This window comes from Alnus glutinosa, chromosome 2 (assembly GCF_958979055.1).
Source record: "Alnus glutinosa chromosome 2, dhAlnGlut1.1, whole genome shotgun sequence".
In the NCBI taxonomy this organism is placed as follows: Eukaryota; Viridiplantae; Streptophyta; class Magnoliopsida; order Fagales; family Betulaceae; genus Alnus; species Alnus glutinosa.
Genome location: NC_084887.1, coordinates 24,734,211 through 24,748,453, shown reverse-complemented (window position 1 = coordinate 24,748,453; position 14,243 = coordinate 24,734,211). Strand labels below are relative to the sequence as shown.

Here is a 14,243-nt window from a genome sequence, read left to right as displayed (position 1 = left end):
TTAAAATATATGTAAAATCTAATTACTCATTGCATGGAAAACATGCACTATATAGAAACAATATCACACTAGAAACAATTTTTTTTTTTTTGTAGTGAGGAATACATTTTACACTCCCCGCGTCGAACTTGTATCTCTTTTTTGTTAAAAAAAAAAAAAAAAAAAAAAAAAAAAAAAAAAAAAAAAAAAATTGCCTCAAATGTTTAAATATTTATAATGTACCACCACCAAATTTTTTAAATTATTAATGTAGCCATTCCGTTAACAAAATCCGTCAAAAGAAGACAAAAGAAGGCCTAGCTAAGTGCATGCGGCAAATATTCCCAATTAAATTACCTTCAACTTAATTAATTGACGTGTGATTTCTCCAAAATGCCCCAATGTTAAAAAATCAAATGACTTTCTTTTGCAATTATTTTTGGATATATTGTGCATGTGTATGAATAAGGAAGATTTCAAGATTAATATCACGTCATTTGGACATAAATGGAAGAAGTTATGATCGTCACAAGATCAATAGGTCAGTAGCTCCGAATTTAGTGGAGTTGTTTGAATGGGTTAGTGATCACATTGGGCCACAATGTTTGAATATGTTACAACCCAAAGTTTAAGGTCCATTTAGGATTTAAGTTGAATTTAACTTATTGGATTTGGAAGTAAAAACTCCCCCATTTGTCAACCCCCTCATTTCTCTTTCCCTTATTTTTCTTTTCTCTCAAAAAAATATTAACTTCAAAACATTCTTAAACTTTTTTTACTTTTTATATCACATTACAATTTTTTATTGTTATTTAAATAAAAAAAAATCCACTAAAATATATATATATATATATCACATTAATAACTTTTTACTACTACTCAAAAAAAAAAAAAAAAAATCTCTTAATTTAAATATGAGGAGAAGGAGTTGTTAACGAGGTTAACTGAAAAACATATATGATGTTGGTAACAATATAACAAAAGTTATTCAATTAAACCCAAATTTATAAAGTGACAACCTTATCTATTATCTGGAAGAAGGAAAAAAAACCCTAGAGGACTTACGTAGTCCAACAACTTCAAAGTTGTCCAATTGAAAAGACAAATAGAAAAAGAAAATTCCATATATATATGATCAATGAATGAATATATATATATATATATATTACTTGATCGAGGGCCGGCCAGCCTAGCTTCCTTCAAACTTCAAAAGTATATATACGCCCTTTGGGGAAAGCCCTTTTCAATCTCCCGAAAAGAAAACCCGAAGCAGGGGCCATTTTTCCAATCATCAAGTAAATTAAAGCGGGGGGGCGGGCGGCCATTCAACCTCTTATAGATAGTCTGCGCTACACCAAGCAAAGCTGACTTCGCCAATTTTCGTGCCTTGCAAACTCTCTTGGAATTCCAATTCTTGAAATTTTATTATTCAGGGATGCCTACAAAGTTGTCTTGGCCTTATGGTGAGACATACACAGTCTTTGTCTTCAAATAAATAAAACGAGTATATGTTATGTATTTTGATAAGTATAATTTTATTAAAATACTTTTAAACAAGTTAATAATTTTATATATTCAGATTTTAAAGAATTATTAAGTTGAAAAATGTGTAGTCTTTAATTAACTAGGAATTTGAAATTCATATATATATATATTCGTTCAGTATTATTCAAACAGCTTTTAGTCAAGGGATTAACACTCAATGAGTATTCTATACATTGGGGGTGCATGTCAATCCGTTGACTAAAAGCGAAGAAATAAATTAGAGTACTCATTTTGAAAGGTGCTCGATCGGGGATTATGCTTAATGGCCTGGCAAATTTTTCTCATTCGCTATTTATTTAACAGAAAAAATGGTAAATCAACTGTTCTAGTATCCATAATGAAATTTTAATAATTTTATTATAAAGATAGAAAATGTTTACTCAATGGCCTGGCCATACGTACGATATATCGATCACAACCTTAGATCAAGCCCCATCCACAATAGCTACTTAATTGAGTTAGGAAGATGATAACATTCTAGCCTGAAAACCGGCCCACCAAATTAAATTCTAAAAAAAAAAAAAAAAAAAAGAAAAAAAAAAAAGAAAGGAAAAAGACAAGGAAAAAGAAAAAGAAAATCCGCTTTTGCGGGCATAGGAAATACGTTGATATATATGTTAAAAGAATGATATGGATGTACGTTAGTCAATGAAAAAGCACAGCGGAAGCATGATACTACGTAAAGGTCCTCCGTCCTCGTTGCGATTCACGAATTCAATCATCCAAGTACACTGTAACCAACATTCGATGGAAACGACGCCACCGTTGATGCGTGAATCTCTCTCTCTCATGGATGAAGAAAATCCGGCCCCTTCATCAATTCCTTAGCAAAATATATAGAATCATAGCTTCCCTCTAAAGTACTCGATAACAGTTCGTATTCTCACTCTTGCTTGTTCTTAGAGGAGCCTTTTGTCATATATATATATATATATATATATATAGATATAGATATAGATATAGATATACAGTAGAATAGGCATAAGTTTAAAAACCAGGGGCTTCAACAATTTTTGTTTTGCTTAAGCAGAGAAGATTGAGAGAAAGAGAAGCCATGAGTCAGGTTCAAAGGTTGTCCGTTTGGGTGGGGATGATAGCAATGGTGATGGTGATGAAGGTGGCTTCACATGATTATGGCGATGCGTTGTCGAAGAGCATATTGTTCTTTGAAGGCCAGAGATCAGGGAAGTTACCCCCTCTCCAAAGGATGACTTGGAGGAAGGATTCTGCTCTTCGTGATGGTTTTGAGATTGGTGTAAGTCTCTCTATCTCTCCCCTTACTAGTGTTGGCTTCAGTCTCAGAAGTAAAAAATTGTTAGTCTTTTGTATAAATGTATAATAAATTATAAAAATGATGGGAGAAATAATGGAAGCAAAGAAAGAGAAAAGGACAAAGAATTTTGGAGTGATTGAGTCCTAAAGCCCTACGTTTTAATTTGTTACGTACCGAACATAGGAGTGATGGATGAGAAGAAGAGTCTCACCGGCAATAAACAAGCAACCTAATAGGAATTATTATAAGAATTTATGCATCAGATAAAGTAATTATCAACTCTTGTAGTTGTTTTGAGTGGTTTAAGGTTTACGAATTACCCTAATTAATTTATTTGATACATGGTTAGACACATAACACGTTCATCACCCTAAAGTTCAGTACTCAAGGCTATATATATATGATGAAGGAGTGAATTTTATATCAACAACAAGACGATTACAAAACTTTCTTTAGTAAAACCAAATAATACTCTGACACTATATAAGTATCAACCCTCATCAATCCTTAGCAAATATCTATCAGGACAACACAGCCGTCAACCAAAAAACAAAAACCAATTATACTAAAACGTTAGAATCTATATATAGAGAAGCTAAGGTGTGGTAAATAAGGTAAGATAAGCTAAATAAGAGAGGGAGTTTACTATAGGCCTCAGCCAAAGTTGATGATAAACGACCCTTTACACAAGTATGCTTAATTTTGAAGGTAACAATTCATAACTGAATAATTTATGGATGAAATTGAGGAACATTTTCAGGTCATAATTACATGCATGTTAATTATGTATATATAATGGCATTGCACACATATATATATCCTCAGGTTGATTTGGTAGGAGGTTACTACGATGCGGGTGACAACGTTAAGTTTAACTTTCCAATGGCATTCTCAACAACCATGCTTGCCTGGAGCGTTTTAGAGTTTGGAATATTCATGGGTTCGGACCTTTCTCATTCTCTGGACGCTATTCGATGGGCTACGGACTACTTTCTCAAGGCCACAAGCATCCCTGGCATTGTCTTTGCTCAAGTCGGCGAACCATACGGCGACCACGAATGTTGGGAGAGGCCTGAAGACATGGACACACCCAGAACCCCCTACGCAGTGAGTAAACAGTTCCCGGGCTCAGAGGTTTCGGCCGAGATTGCTGCAGCACTTGCAGCCTCTTCCATGGCGTTTAGGGCCATTGATGTTGGATACTCGGCAAGGCTTCTTACAAGGGCAAGAATGGTAAACGACACTAGCTCTACTTATTTAGGCAAACATATCCAATGTAATAATAATTCTATCAAACAATATTCATCCCATAACAACTATTTTATGGCTTAGGTCTTCGACTTTGCCGATACGTACCGGGGATCTTACAATGACAGTCTTGGCCCATGGGTGTGCCCATTCTATTGTGATTACAGTGGCTACCAGGTTTACCTATATATGTGCATCAGAATATATATATATATATATATATATATATATATATATATATATTTGTTTTTTGGAAAAATGTAAATTTAGTCCTTATGATTAATTTACTCGATTTACAATTAATTCTATGTGGTATCAAGATCAACTCAGAGGTCCCTGAAGTATATATGCCAAAAGAACAATTTACTCCTTATAGTCAAATTCCGCACACTGATTTAATAAATTTCGTTAGTGTGACGCTGACTTAAATAGGTTACGTGTCATAATTTTATTGGATTTGAAGTGTCGAACTATCGGTATTAAGCTGTTAATTCAGCGGACGAAATTTGACTATAGAGAGTAAATTACTCTTTTAGCATACCTCAATGACTTCTGAATTCATTTTGATACCACATGAAGCTAATTGCAAATCATATAAATTAAACCACATGACGGAGATTCTGCATTTTTCCTTTTGTTTTTTTTGGTTTTTTTTTTTTTGGCTAGCTAACCTATATATGAGTTGCAAATAATTAAATGGGTGATAGATCTCTTACAGGATGAATTGATTTGGGGAGCTGCATGGTTATTTAAGGCAACCAGGGAGCCTAAATATGGGAATTATGTAGTAGAGAATATCCACATACTGGGGAACTCTATTGGCTATGCCGAATTCGGATGGGACACAAAGCACGCCGGTATTAACGTACTTGTTTCCAAGGTAATTAAGTGCATTAATTAATTACGCCCTTTAATTTCTTCTCCGGATCGGAGAATATTATATACCTTGAACTCACTCTCTCTCTCTCTCTCTCTCTCTCTCTCTCTCTCTCTCTCTCTATATATATATCTATATATATATATATATATATATATATTTACTTATTTATTAATTACCTGTTTATGCATGCCTTTTTGAGTTAGCAGTTGGTGATCATGATGAATGGCAACTCTAACTCCGAGCCCTTTGTTGCTAATGCGGACAAGTTTGTGTGTAGTGTATTACCTGAATCGCCAACCATTTCAGTCTCATATTCTCCAGGTACTTAATTTTCATTTTAAATTTACTTTGTTTGGATCAGGATTCCCGGCCTGTAATGTCTCAAATTCTCCATGACCGTTTGTTTTTAACCGACTTACGTACGACTAGAATTGTGCCTCGTCATCAAAATCTAAAAGAAAAAATGAACTAAAGTAGTGGCTGATCGACCATCCCTCTTGCTACTAAAAACTAATTTAAGGTGGTTCAATCATTCATAACATGCACTTTTAAAGTAGTTGAACCACTCCAAAGATTCTTAGAGGTGATTCATTCATCCTCTTCTACTTGCTTTGACTGGCTGGAGTTGGCCGACTACCCTTAAAATATCTTTTAGAATGGTTAAGTCATTCTTTAGGTAATTGTGAGTAGTTTGATCACCTCTTATTTAGTCTTTAAGGGTGACGAAACTTACCCTTTAATAACGGAGAGTGGTTCGATAATTTTTAAAGAAATAGTTTGTAACCCATTTTTTTCCACTATTTTAGCTTCTTCTTTTTCTTTTTTTTTTTAAATCACGTTATAGAATCTTAACCATTCATTTATGATGAGCGTTGATTTAAGGCATTGCAATAAACTAGCAATAACTCTTAGTTTTTTACAGGGAATCTAGATCTTGCTGTGTTGATATTAGTGGCGGGAATATCTCCTGATCGATAAAGAATTTCGGGAGCAAATTTTGTGAAATGATATAAATAAATTAAAGAGTAAATACTATTTAATAAAACTATTATACAATTGGAATAACGTAACAATAAAAATTAACTATTTTTATTTTTTTATAATTGCTTATTTAATAGTTAATTTTTACTGTCACATCATCAAATTGTTCAACAATTTATTAAATAGTTTTACTCATAAATAAATAAAATAAAGTAATAATTTGCTTCCGACCCAATATATATAGACATGTTGGGTAGGTTAGAATTAGGATGCTGAACTAATAAACTTTCCTTCATAATATTGTTCCATTTTAGTGCTGCTTATATAATTACTATATATTATGGATATTAATTATCATTGAAAATGATTAATTAGGTGGGCTTTTATTTAAATCGGGAGGAAGTAATATCCAACATGCAACGGCTTTGTCCTTTCTTCTTATTGTCTACGCTCGCAATTTGAGTCTCGGAAACAGAGTGATTCATTGTGGCAAAGTTGTCGCCACGCCAGCTAGGCTCATCCAAGTCGCAAGAGGCCAGGTATGCAGCCAGCGATCACTGATTTACAACAATACAAAGCAACTATTCTTGTCTTGTTCGAGTAGGATGATTTAATATATGGATTATTATTTATTTATTTATTGTATTATCATTGTTTTCTAAAATTTTATTTTCAAAATTAAAGTAAAACTAAGAGTTAAAGTCTATAAATTATTGATTTTCATAATTTTACTTGATTTGCATTTTGCAATTAGGGTTGTAATTAATGCAATTGAGTATTGGTGCAGGTGGATTATATACTTGGAAGCAACCCATTGAACATGTCATACATGGTGGGATATGGCAAAAAGTTTCCCCAGAGGATACACCATCGTGGATCGTCCTTACCTTCCATTGATCAACATCCAGGGGGCATTGGTTGTAATGGTGGAAGCACATATTTTAGCAGCAACAACCCTAATCCAAACTTGCTCATAGGGGCTGTTGTTGGAGGACCGGACATCATGGACTCATACTCTGATTCTCGAGCTGATTATGCACACTCGGAGCCAACTACCTACATAAATGCACCTCTTGTGGGACTCTTGGCTTACTTCAAATCACTTTCAAATTAACTCGTAGATTGTTTGCTTATAGGAAAAAAAAACACTTTTTCATTTTCTTAATTAAAATAGAATGACACGTAACAATTTTATAGACTAAATTGAATGAAATTTTTCTAACCCAATTTGAAACAAAACTCTATCTAAATAATAATAATTATTATTATTATTTTCTAAGCTATCCAAATAATTAACTTTTTCAAAAGAAGTGTAATTTTATTTTAGTCATGAAGATCCTATGACACCAACAATATTATTTATAGAGATGGTTTGCTGTTGTTGCCTATCCTTATAAGGCTTGTCCAATTAGGATGTCTATCTAAATTCGAAACGTATTATTTTATTGCAAAAAATGTTAAATATATTGTCTATGTGATTTGACCTTGTAATAAATAAATCATTGTGGTTCAAAAATGATCGAATTTATCTTTGTATTCTTATATACAAAATGATCCTTAATTCCGTATAAATTTGATCTGTTATTTATTTTTACAATGCCCTTAAGAAATTACAACTTTATCCTCAAACAAAAAATTTATAAAAATTAGAACAAAAAACCAAAAAACAAAACAAAACAAAACAAAACATGGTTAAGAGGTGGTCAACAACCTCTCTAGCCCGTTTCGGGGTATTGGTTCAAGGGTTTTTTAGGGTAATTCAACCGCACAGTGATCGATTTTAGAAGTGGCCAAACCATTCTTATCACCTTCGGAGGTACTAGTTCAGCTACCCCTTGAGCCGATTTTAGGGATGCTAACCAATAATAGATGGAACCAGAGGCGGAGGGATGAGGTCCCTCCCCCCTCAAACCCTATAATTTTTCCTTTTCCATGTAGAAAATCTTCAGAATGCTTTGTCGCAATCGACATTACCATCACTCACTTATACAGGCAAATGACTCAAGCGGCACCAGGGTCTTGATTTTTTTTTTTTATTTTTTTTTTTTTCTTTCTTTCTTTTTGTAACAATTTGACTTTTTAAGGATTAAGTTTAGGTTACACGAAGTGGGGAGGAAGACGATGACCACGATGACTCTTTATTATTTCTCTAAAATACAACGTTTAAATAAATATGGTTTTTTTTTTTTTTTTTGAAAGATAAATAAATATGGTTTTGAGCCTGCCCATGTAGTATCTGTCTTGTTTTTAAAGCATCAGTGCACATACGAAAGTTTCAAACTTATTTGGACTGTGGACCGTATAAATAAGTCTTGTTTTAAGCCAGCCCACATCATTTGGTTGAGTGACCAAACCCCAAACATGCACTTCCCAAAGTTCCAAACCGACTTAAGGAGCCAACGAAAAAGAAAAAGAAGTATATAAACCATTGAGTTGCAAATTAATTGTTGATTGTTCGTTTATTTCGTTAATTAGTTATATTGTTTATATTTAAATTGTTTTTTCAAATTAATTGATGAATTGTTTGTTTATTTTGTTAGTTATATTATTTAATATTTAAATTAATTTTTGTTCAACTTTAAATCTTTTCTTTTCATTAAAAAAGAAAATGACCCATCTGAACCAAAGTCCTCCGCCATTGGATGGAACTTGAAAACTAATAATAGAAATATATTGATACTATAGAACTTTTTTCTTGTAGGAGAGATCGCAATAGCTCATTTTGGATAAAAAAGACTATAAGTGAATCCAATTAAAGTTGGAGACAAACCACAAATAAGATTTTGTTTAATAATTCTCTTCCCTCTTATAACAGGATGACCTTTAAATAGAGTACAATAAAATAAAATCTAAATTGATAAGAACTCATAAATAATCATAATAGTAAATAATTTAAATAATTTAATCCAATCGAGTTGTAATAGCTAGAATTCCAATTCAACTACTAACTTTAGTCTTATCTCTATCACTTATATAGCGTGATTTACCTAACATTTTATGCATGAAAATTGATTTTTATTGAAGAGAGTCGAGAGATCGACCACGACACATAAATTGATGAATATAATTATTCTTTCTCCTTTATTTGATCAATCTTATCAACCCATAATGCAATAATGCCATGTGTTAAAGAAGATATAAGGGAAAAAAATTTACTGCCTTTTACCATGCACAGATATTGAAGCAGCCAACATGGAACTTTAATTGAACCTGCTGGCACATTTACGTATAGACCTATGCATGCATATGCCTCCACCATTAATGTTTCTAAGTGACAGAAAAATATATACTCTTTTCCTGAAAATCATGAAAACATGGAAACAACTAAAATTGCATATACGGAAACCTATATCAATTCATATTTTCTTTGATTTTCTCCGTAACGTACAGTTTCCATATATATATATATATATATTCTTCACATTGATTGATACTTATCTACGCCCAATTCTTCCATAATTGATCATGTGCTTTCCATGAATATTTCATCTCTCTTGATTTATATATTTCTTCATGATATATAAAAATATACAGGGAGGTTTCACATTATTGTCTAGGAATTGGGTTTAGGTAGAGAGAGAGAAAGAAAAAAAGAAAAGAAAAGAAAAGAAAAGACAAGAATGGGTGGGAAATTCAAAGCCCTTCCTGCAGGGTTATTGGTATTGGCAGGAACGATAACGATAATGATGGTAACAACGGCAAGGGCTGCTTCACCGGACTATGCTGACGCTTTGTCAAAGTGCATACTGTTCTTTGAAGGCCAGAGGTCAGGGAAGTTACCCTCTACCCAACGGATTACTTGGAGGAAGGATTCCGCTCTTCGTGATGGCTCTGACATTGGTGTAAGTCTCTCTTTCTCTCTCCTATAGAGTTGATGCTTATTTAACTTTTTAATTTTTCTTACTAATGAATCAGAATATTAATTAACCAATTAAGTTACAGTGATTAATTTAGGCCCATATGGTAACCGTTATTGGGGGGAAATCTTTTGTTTAATTGTAATAAAATGTGTTTAACGTGATATAAAGTAGAAAGAGATTTGAATTTTTTTATTGAAAAGTGAAAAAGTTATGTTTTGTAGTGAATTTTTTTTATTTAAATGCTAATAAATTATGATTGATGTGATAGAAAAAGTAAAAAAAAAGTACGGATATTTTGAAGTTGATTTTTTTTTTTTTTTTTAAATTTGAGAAGTGAAAAAAAAATGAGTAGGGCAGAAAGCGGGTTATCAATCAAGGCCCATGTCATGTATCGAGCGCTCCTGTCAAAAAGATATTAGAATAGAAGAGACTAGAGAGCATATAATTGTCCGCAGCTACATAGTTATTAAATACGATTATTATCAGCTATCCACATATGAGATAATAGGCTTTTTGGGCATTGTTTGAGTCTCTATTAGAGCATATTTTAAACGATTTTAAAAATAGTTTAGACTTATTTTTAGTGTTTTGGGCCTATTTTAGATGATAAGAAAAAAACTTAAACAATTAATCGGCTCTTACCAAATCTGAAACGACATCATTTAGGAGAATTTATATATATATAAAAAAGAAATGCGGATGTAGTTATTAATACGTAGAACATTAATTTAATTGAAATGAGATTGTGATTGTGAAGTTAAAGTTCGAACTCATGATTTCTGACTCTGATATTACGTTAAATAATTTCTTATTCTAAAACCTTAAGCCGATAAAAAAAAAAAATTAATTAATTAATTAATATTCTAACTCAAATCTCAGAGAAAATACATATGGTACGTACGTACTTTCTTTCCCGGATGAATTGTGTAATTTGTGTTGCATGTACTCTTAAAGGATATTTTCGAATGTTGTAATAGTATATCTTAAGCAGCCAAAGTTGGGACGTAAAAATACTTGCATGTCCCATTCACAGATGGACTTGGTCGGTGGTTACTACGATGCCGGTGACAATGTAAAGTTTCACTTTCCTATGGCATTCACAGTAACGACTCTGGCCTGGAGTGTGATAGAATTTGGCGAATCAATGGGCCCGGAGCTACAACATGCATTGGAGGCCGTTCGATGGGGAAGTGACTACTTGCTTAAAGCCACCAGCGTCTATGACGTTGTGATTGGCCAAGTTGCTGACCCCATTGCCGATCACAGTTGTTGGGAGAGGCCTGAAGACATGGACACTCCCAGAACCTCTTATGCCATTAATCAAACAAATCCAGGTTCAGAAGTTTCTGCTGAGATTGCAGCCGCACTTGCAGCCTCTGCAATAGCGTTCAAGGATTCTGATGATGAATATTCTGCAGCCCTTCTTGAAAGGGCTAAACAGGTAATTATGGTTCATTAATTACCCCTTTTTCCTTTTTCTTAAAAATATTTTAAAAGAAATAAAATGATAATCATTCTTTTCCTTGTATTTGTGGCTTAGGTCTTTGACTTTGCAGATAAGTATCAGGGGTCTTACAATTCTAGTATTGGGCAGGCGGCTTGCCCATTTTACTGTGATTTTAGCGGCTACGTGGTATGTGCATTTGAACAACTTTAAATATCAATAGTTAGATTTAGGGTTTAGATTTTAAGGTTGAGGGTCTGTATAAATCGCGGTGTCCGAAATAATTCTTCTATTTTAGATCATATAGATTCAACATAGAGTGCGGTAAGGGGCTTTGAAAAGTTTTTCTTTCTTCTTACACATGCACCTACGTGCTAGATAGATTGAAATTAATTAAAATTCAATGGGTATATATGAAAGAGTTTTGTGTCACCATATGTCTTGCAGGATGAATTGCTGTGGGGAGCAGCATGGCTATACAAGGCAACAAACGAGGATGGTTACTACTGGAATTATCTAAGAGAGAACATAAACAGTTTGGAACCCATTGTTGTAAGAAATATAAATGGTAACACATTTGTTGGTGCTAGCTTTGCTGAATTTGGATGGGATGCGAAGCATGCTGGCATTAACGTTCTTGCTTCCAAGGTTAATTAATTAGTTTTATATAATTACCTTTGTTTCTCACCATTCTTCTGCTCAGATCTCTAATTTTCTTTCCCTGCATGTGCTGGCAGTGGATGATGAATGACTCCTCTAATGCTGCTGGTCCTTATATTCTCAACGCGGACAAGTTTGTATGCTCTATATTACCCGAATCACCTACCAAATCAGTCAGTTACTCTCCAGGTAAATTTCTTTATGTATCAACCTTATTAATATATATATTTTCTGTTCGTTTCAAACGTTAAATATAAATGTTTTGTGCGCTTCATTGAGCAGATCACATGTCTATAATTCGTTTATAATTAATAGGTGGGCTTCTATTCAAACCCGGAGGAAGTAACTTGCAACATGCAACAGCTTGCTCTTTCCTCCTCATTGTATACGCCAAGTATATGGAAGTTGCCAATAAAGTAGTTCAATGTGATAGTTTTGTTGCTACCCCAAGTAGGCTGATCGATGTCGCCAGAGGCCAGGTATCAATCACTACATGACTACCGTATATATATATGGAATGTCAAATAAAAGATTATTATTCAGTTAATTACTCCGCTAATTAATTACATTAATAGTGCAGTGCAGGAGCAATATTATATTACCATATATGCACAATATTAACCAATCGTATACAAATTAAGCTCAATACCATATTAACCATTTGGCACGTATAAAAACTATGGTTTTGTTCTTTAGAAATATATAATTGAATATGTTAAGAGAAAGAGACAGATGAAATTGTTAGGGTTACATTTTTACTATTGAATTATAATATCTGTATTACAATGGTCTCTATCTATAAAGAAATTAAAGTTTGGTAGACGATAAAATCTAGACTAAATAAGAATTTTTCATTAAATCCTGTCAAAATTTGTAAAATACTATTGTTTTTTTTTAAAAAAAAAAATTATAAATTTTTTTAAGGATTCAGGTATGGGTATTTTTGTAAATTTCGTTAAATTATGACCAAGACCTAAATCCTTGAAATTTTTTTCTTTCTTTCCTAAAAAAAAAAAAAAAAAAAAAATAGGGGTATTTTAAGAATTTTGTCAGGATTTAACAGAAAATTCTAACGAATGATTGAAATTGAAAAAAAAAATTAAAAGATAAATATCATAAATTGACATTTTTTAAAGTTTGACATTATGATTAAAAAAGTGATAAAAAATCATGGGTGGTAAGTGAAGTTTTCACATTATAATAACTGTATTGCAATGGTCTCTGTTTATAGGAAATTAAAGCTTGATGAACAATAAAATCTAGACTAAATAAGAAAGATCGAGAAAAGAACCTACAAAAAAAAAAAAAAAGAATAAAAGCCTAATTAATATGGAGAATATAAAAAATATTCTGACATGTTCCAAATGAGGATGAGTTTATAGATATGTTTTACGAGTCTTGATAATAACTATTTAATTAGTATGATAATTGTATACGATTAGTTTGTAGGGAAAATATTTTCCTAATGTTAGTGTAAATAATGTTCATGTAGGTAGACTATATACTAGGAAACAACCCATTGGGCATGTCTTACATGGTGGGATTTGGCGAAAAGTTTCCCCGGAAGATACATCACCGTGGAGCTACGTTGCCTTCGATTGAGGCTCATCCACAGAAGCTAGGGTGCCGTGGCGGAGACCAATACTTTGAAAGCGACAAGCCTGACATAAACCAGTTAACTGGTGCTGTTGTTGGGGGACCTGCTGAGGACGATTCCTTCCAAGATTCTCGATATGATGTTCCCCAGTCGGAGCCAACCACATACATAAATTCACCTTTCGTCGGCCTCTTGGCTTACTTCAATGCAACTAATTTTTCTAAATAGATTACATTAATTTTCTAACTTTTCACATTTGATTTTTATTATTCTTGCATATGCAATAAAACGTTCGTTCAGTGGTACTAAAACTACTCCATGTACGTAATAACCTCTAGCTTGTATCAAATTTACAGTAGTTTTTTTAAAGGAAATTATGACACGTGCTTACACTAATTAAAGGTGCTCTTCTAGTACTCGTCCCCACATAGGACATAGGATGGGGAGGAAGGTATTGGGGGCCTGGGGTCTCCCCCGTCTATGGGAGGGACATTGGTGTTGGAAACCGATCGATATGCAACTCATGCACTTAACGTACATACAGTGGAAGAAACCAATTGAACACGTACAACGTCTAGTTAAACATGAATTACAATTTTCAAACTTAATTAATATATATATATATAAGTTAATGAACAAGTAAGAAATCGCGTACTTTATTGTCGGCAAATTCAAAAACTGATTTTGTTGCTAGCTCTTAAAATACCACAAGTCTTCTCCTTAATGACTAGCTTGGGCCTAGGGGTGTAAATTAAAGTGCACCATATGGGACGGCT

General features: G+C 33.1%; 2 protein-coding genes across 3 annotated transcripts; both read left to right on the top strand.

Moving 5' to 3' along the window:
• Positions 1–2,602: 2,602 nt before the first annotated feature.
• LOC133861894 (endoglucanase 8-like) lies at positions 2,603–7,044 on the top strand. Of its 2 annotated transcripts, none has more exons than XM_062297715.1 (7): positions 2,603–2,779; positions 3,623–4,030; positions 4,130–4,222; positions 4,764–4,925; positions 5,132–5,246; positions 6,282–6,445; positions 6,694–7,044. In XM_062297715.1, the coding sequence occupies exons 1-7, from the start codon at positions 2,615–2,617 to the stop codon at positions 7,018–7,020; spliced, it is 1,434 nt and encodes a 477-aa protein (XP_062153699.1). In that variant the 5' UTR covers positions 2,603–2,614; the 3' UTR covers positions 7,021–7,044. The 2 variants fall into 2 exon arrangements, with proteins under 2 accessions (XP_062153699.1, XP_062153698.1); XM_062297714.1 differs by having other exon boundaries at positions 2,624–2,779; positions 5,129–5,246.
• Positions 7,045–9,526: 2,482 nt separating this feature from the next.
• Positions 9,527–13,695, top strand: LOC133861893 (endoglucanase 4-like). Its single transcript, XM_062297713.1, has 7 exons — positions 9,527–9,748; positions 10,800–11,207; positions 11,307–11,399; positions 11,658–11,858; positions 11,948–12,059; positions 12,186–12,349; positions 13,363–13,695. Exons 1-7 carry the CDS (start codon positions 9,527–9,529, stop codon positions 13,693–13,695), a joined length of 1,533 nt encoding a protein of 510 aa, XP_062153697.1.
• Positions 13,696–14,243: the final 548 nt, after the last annotated feature.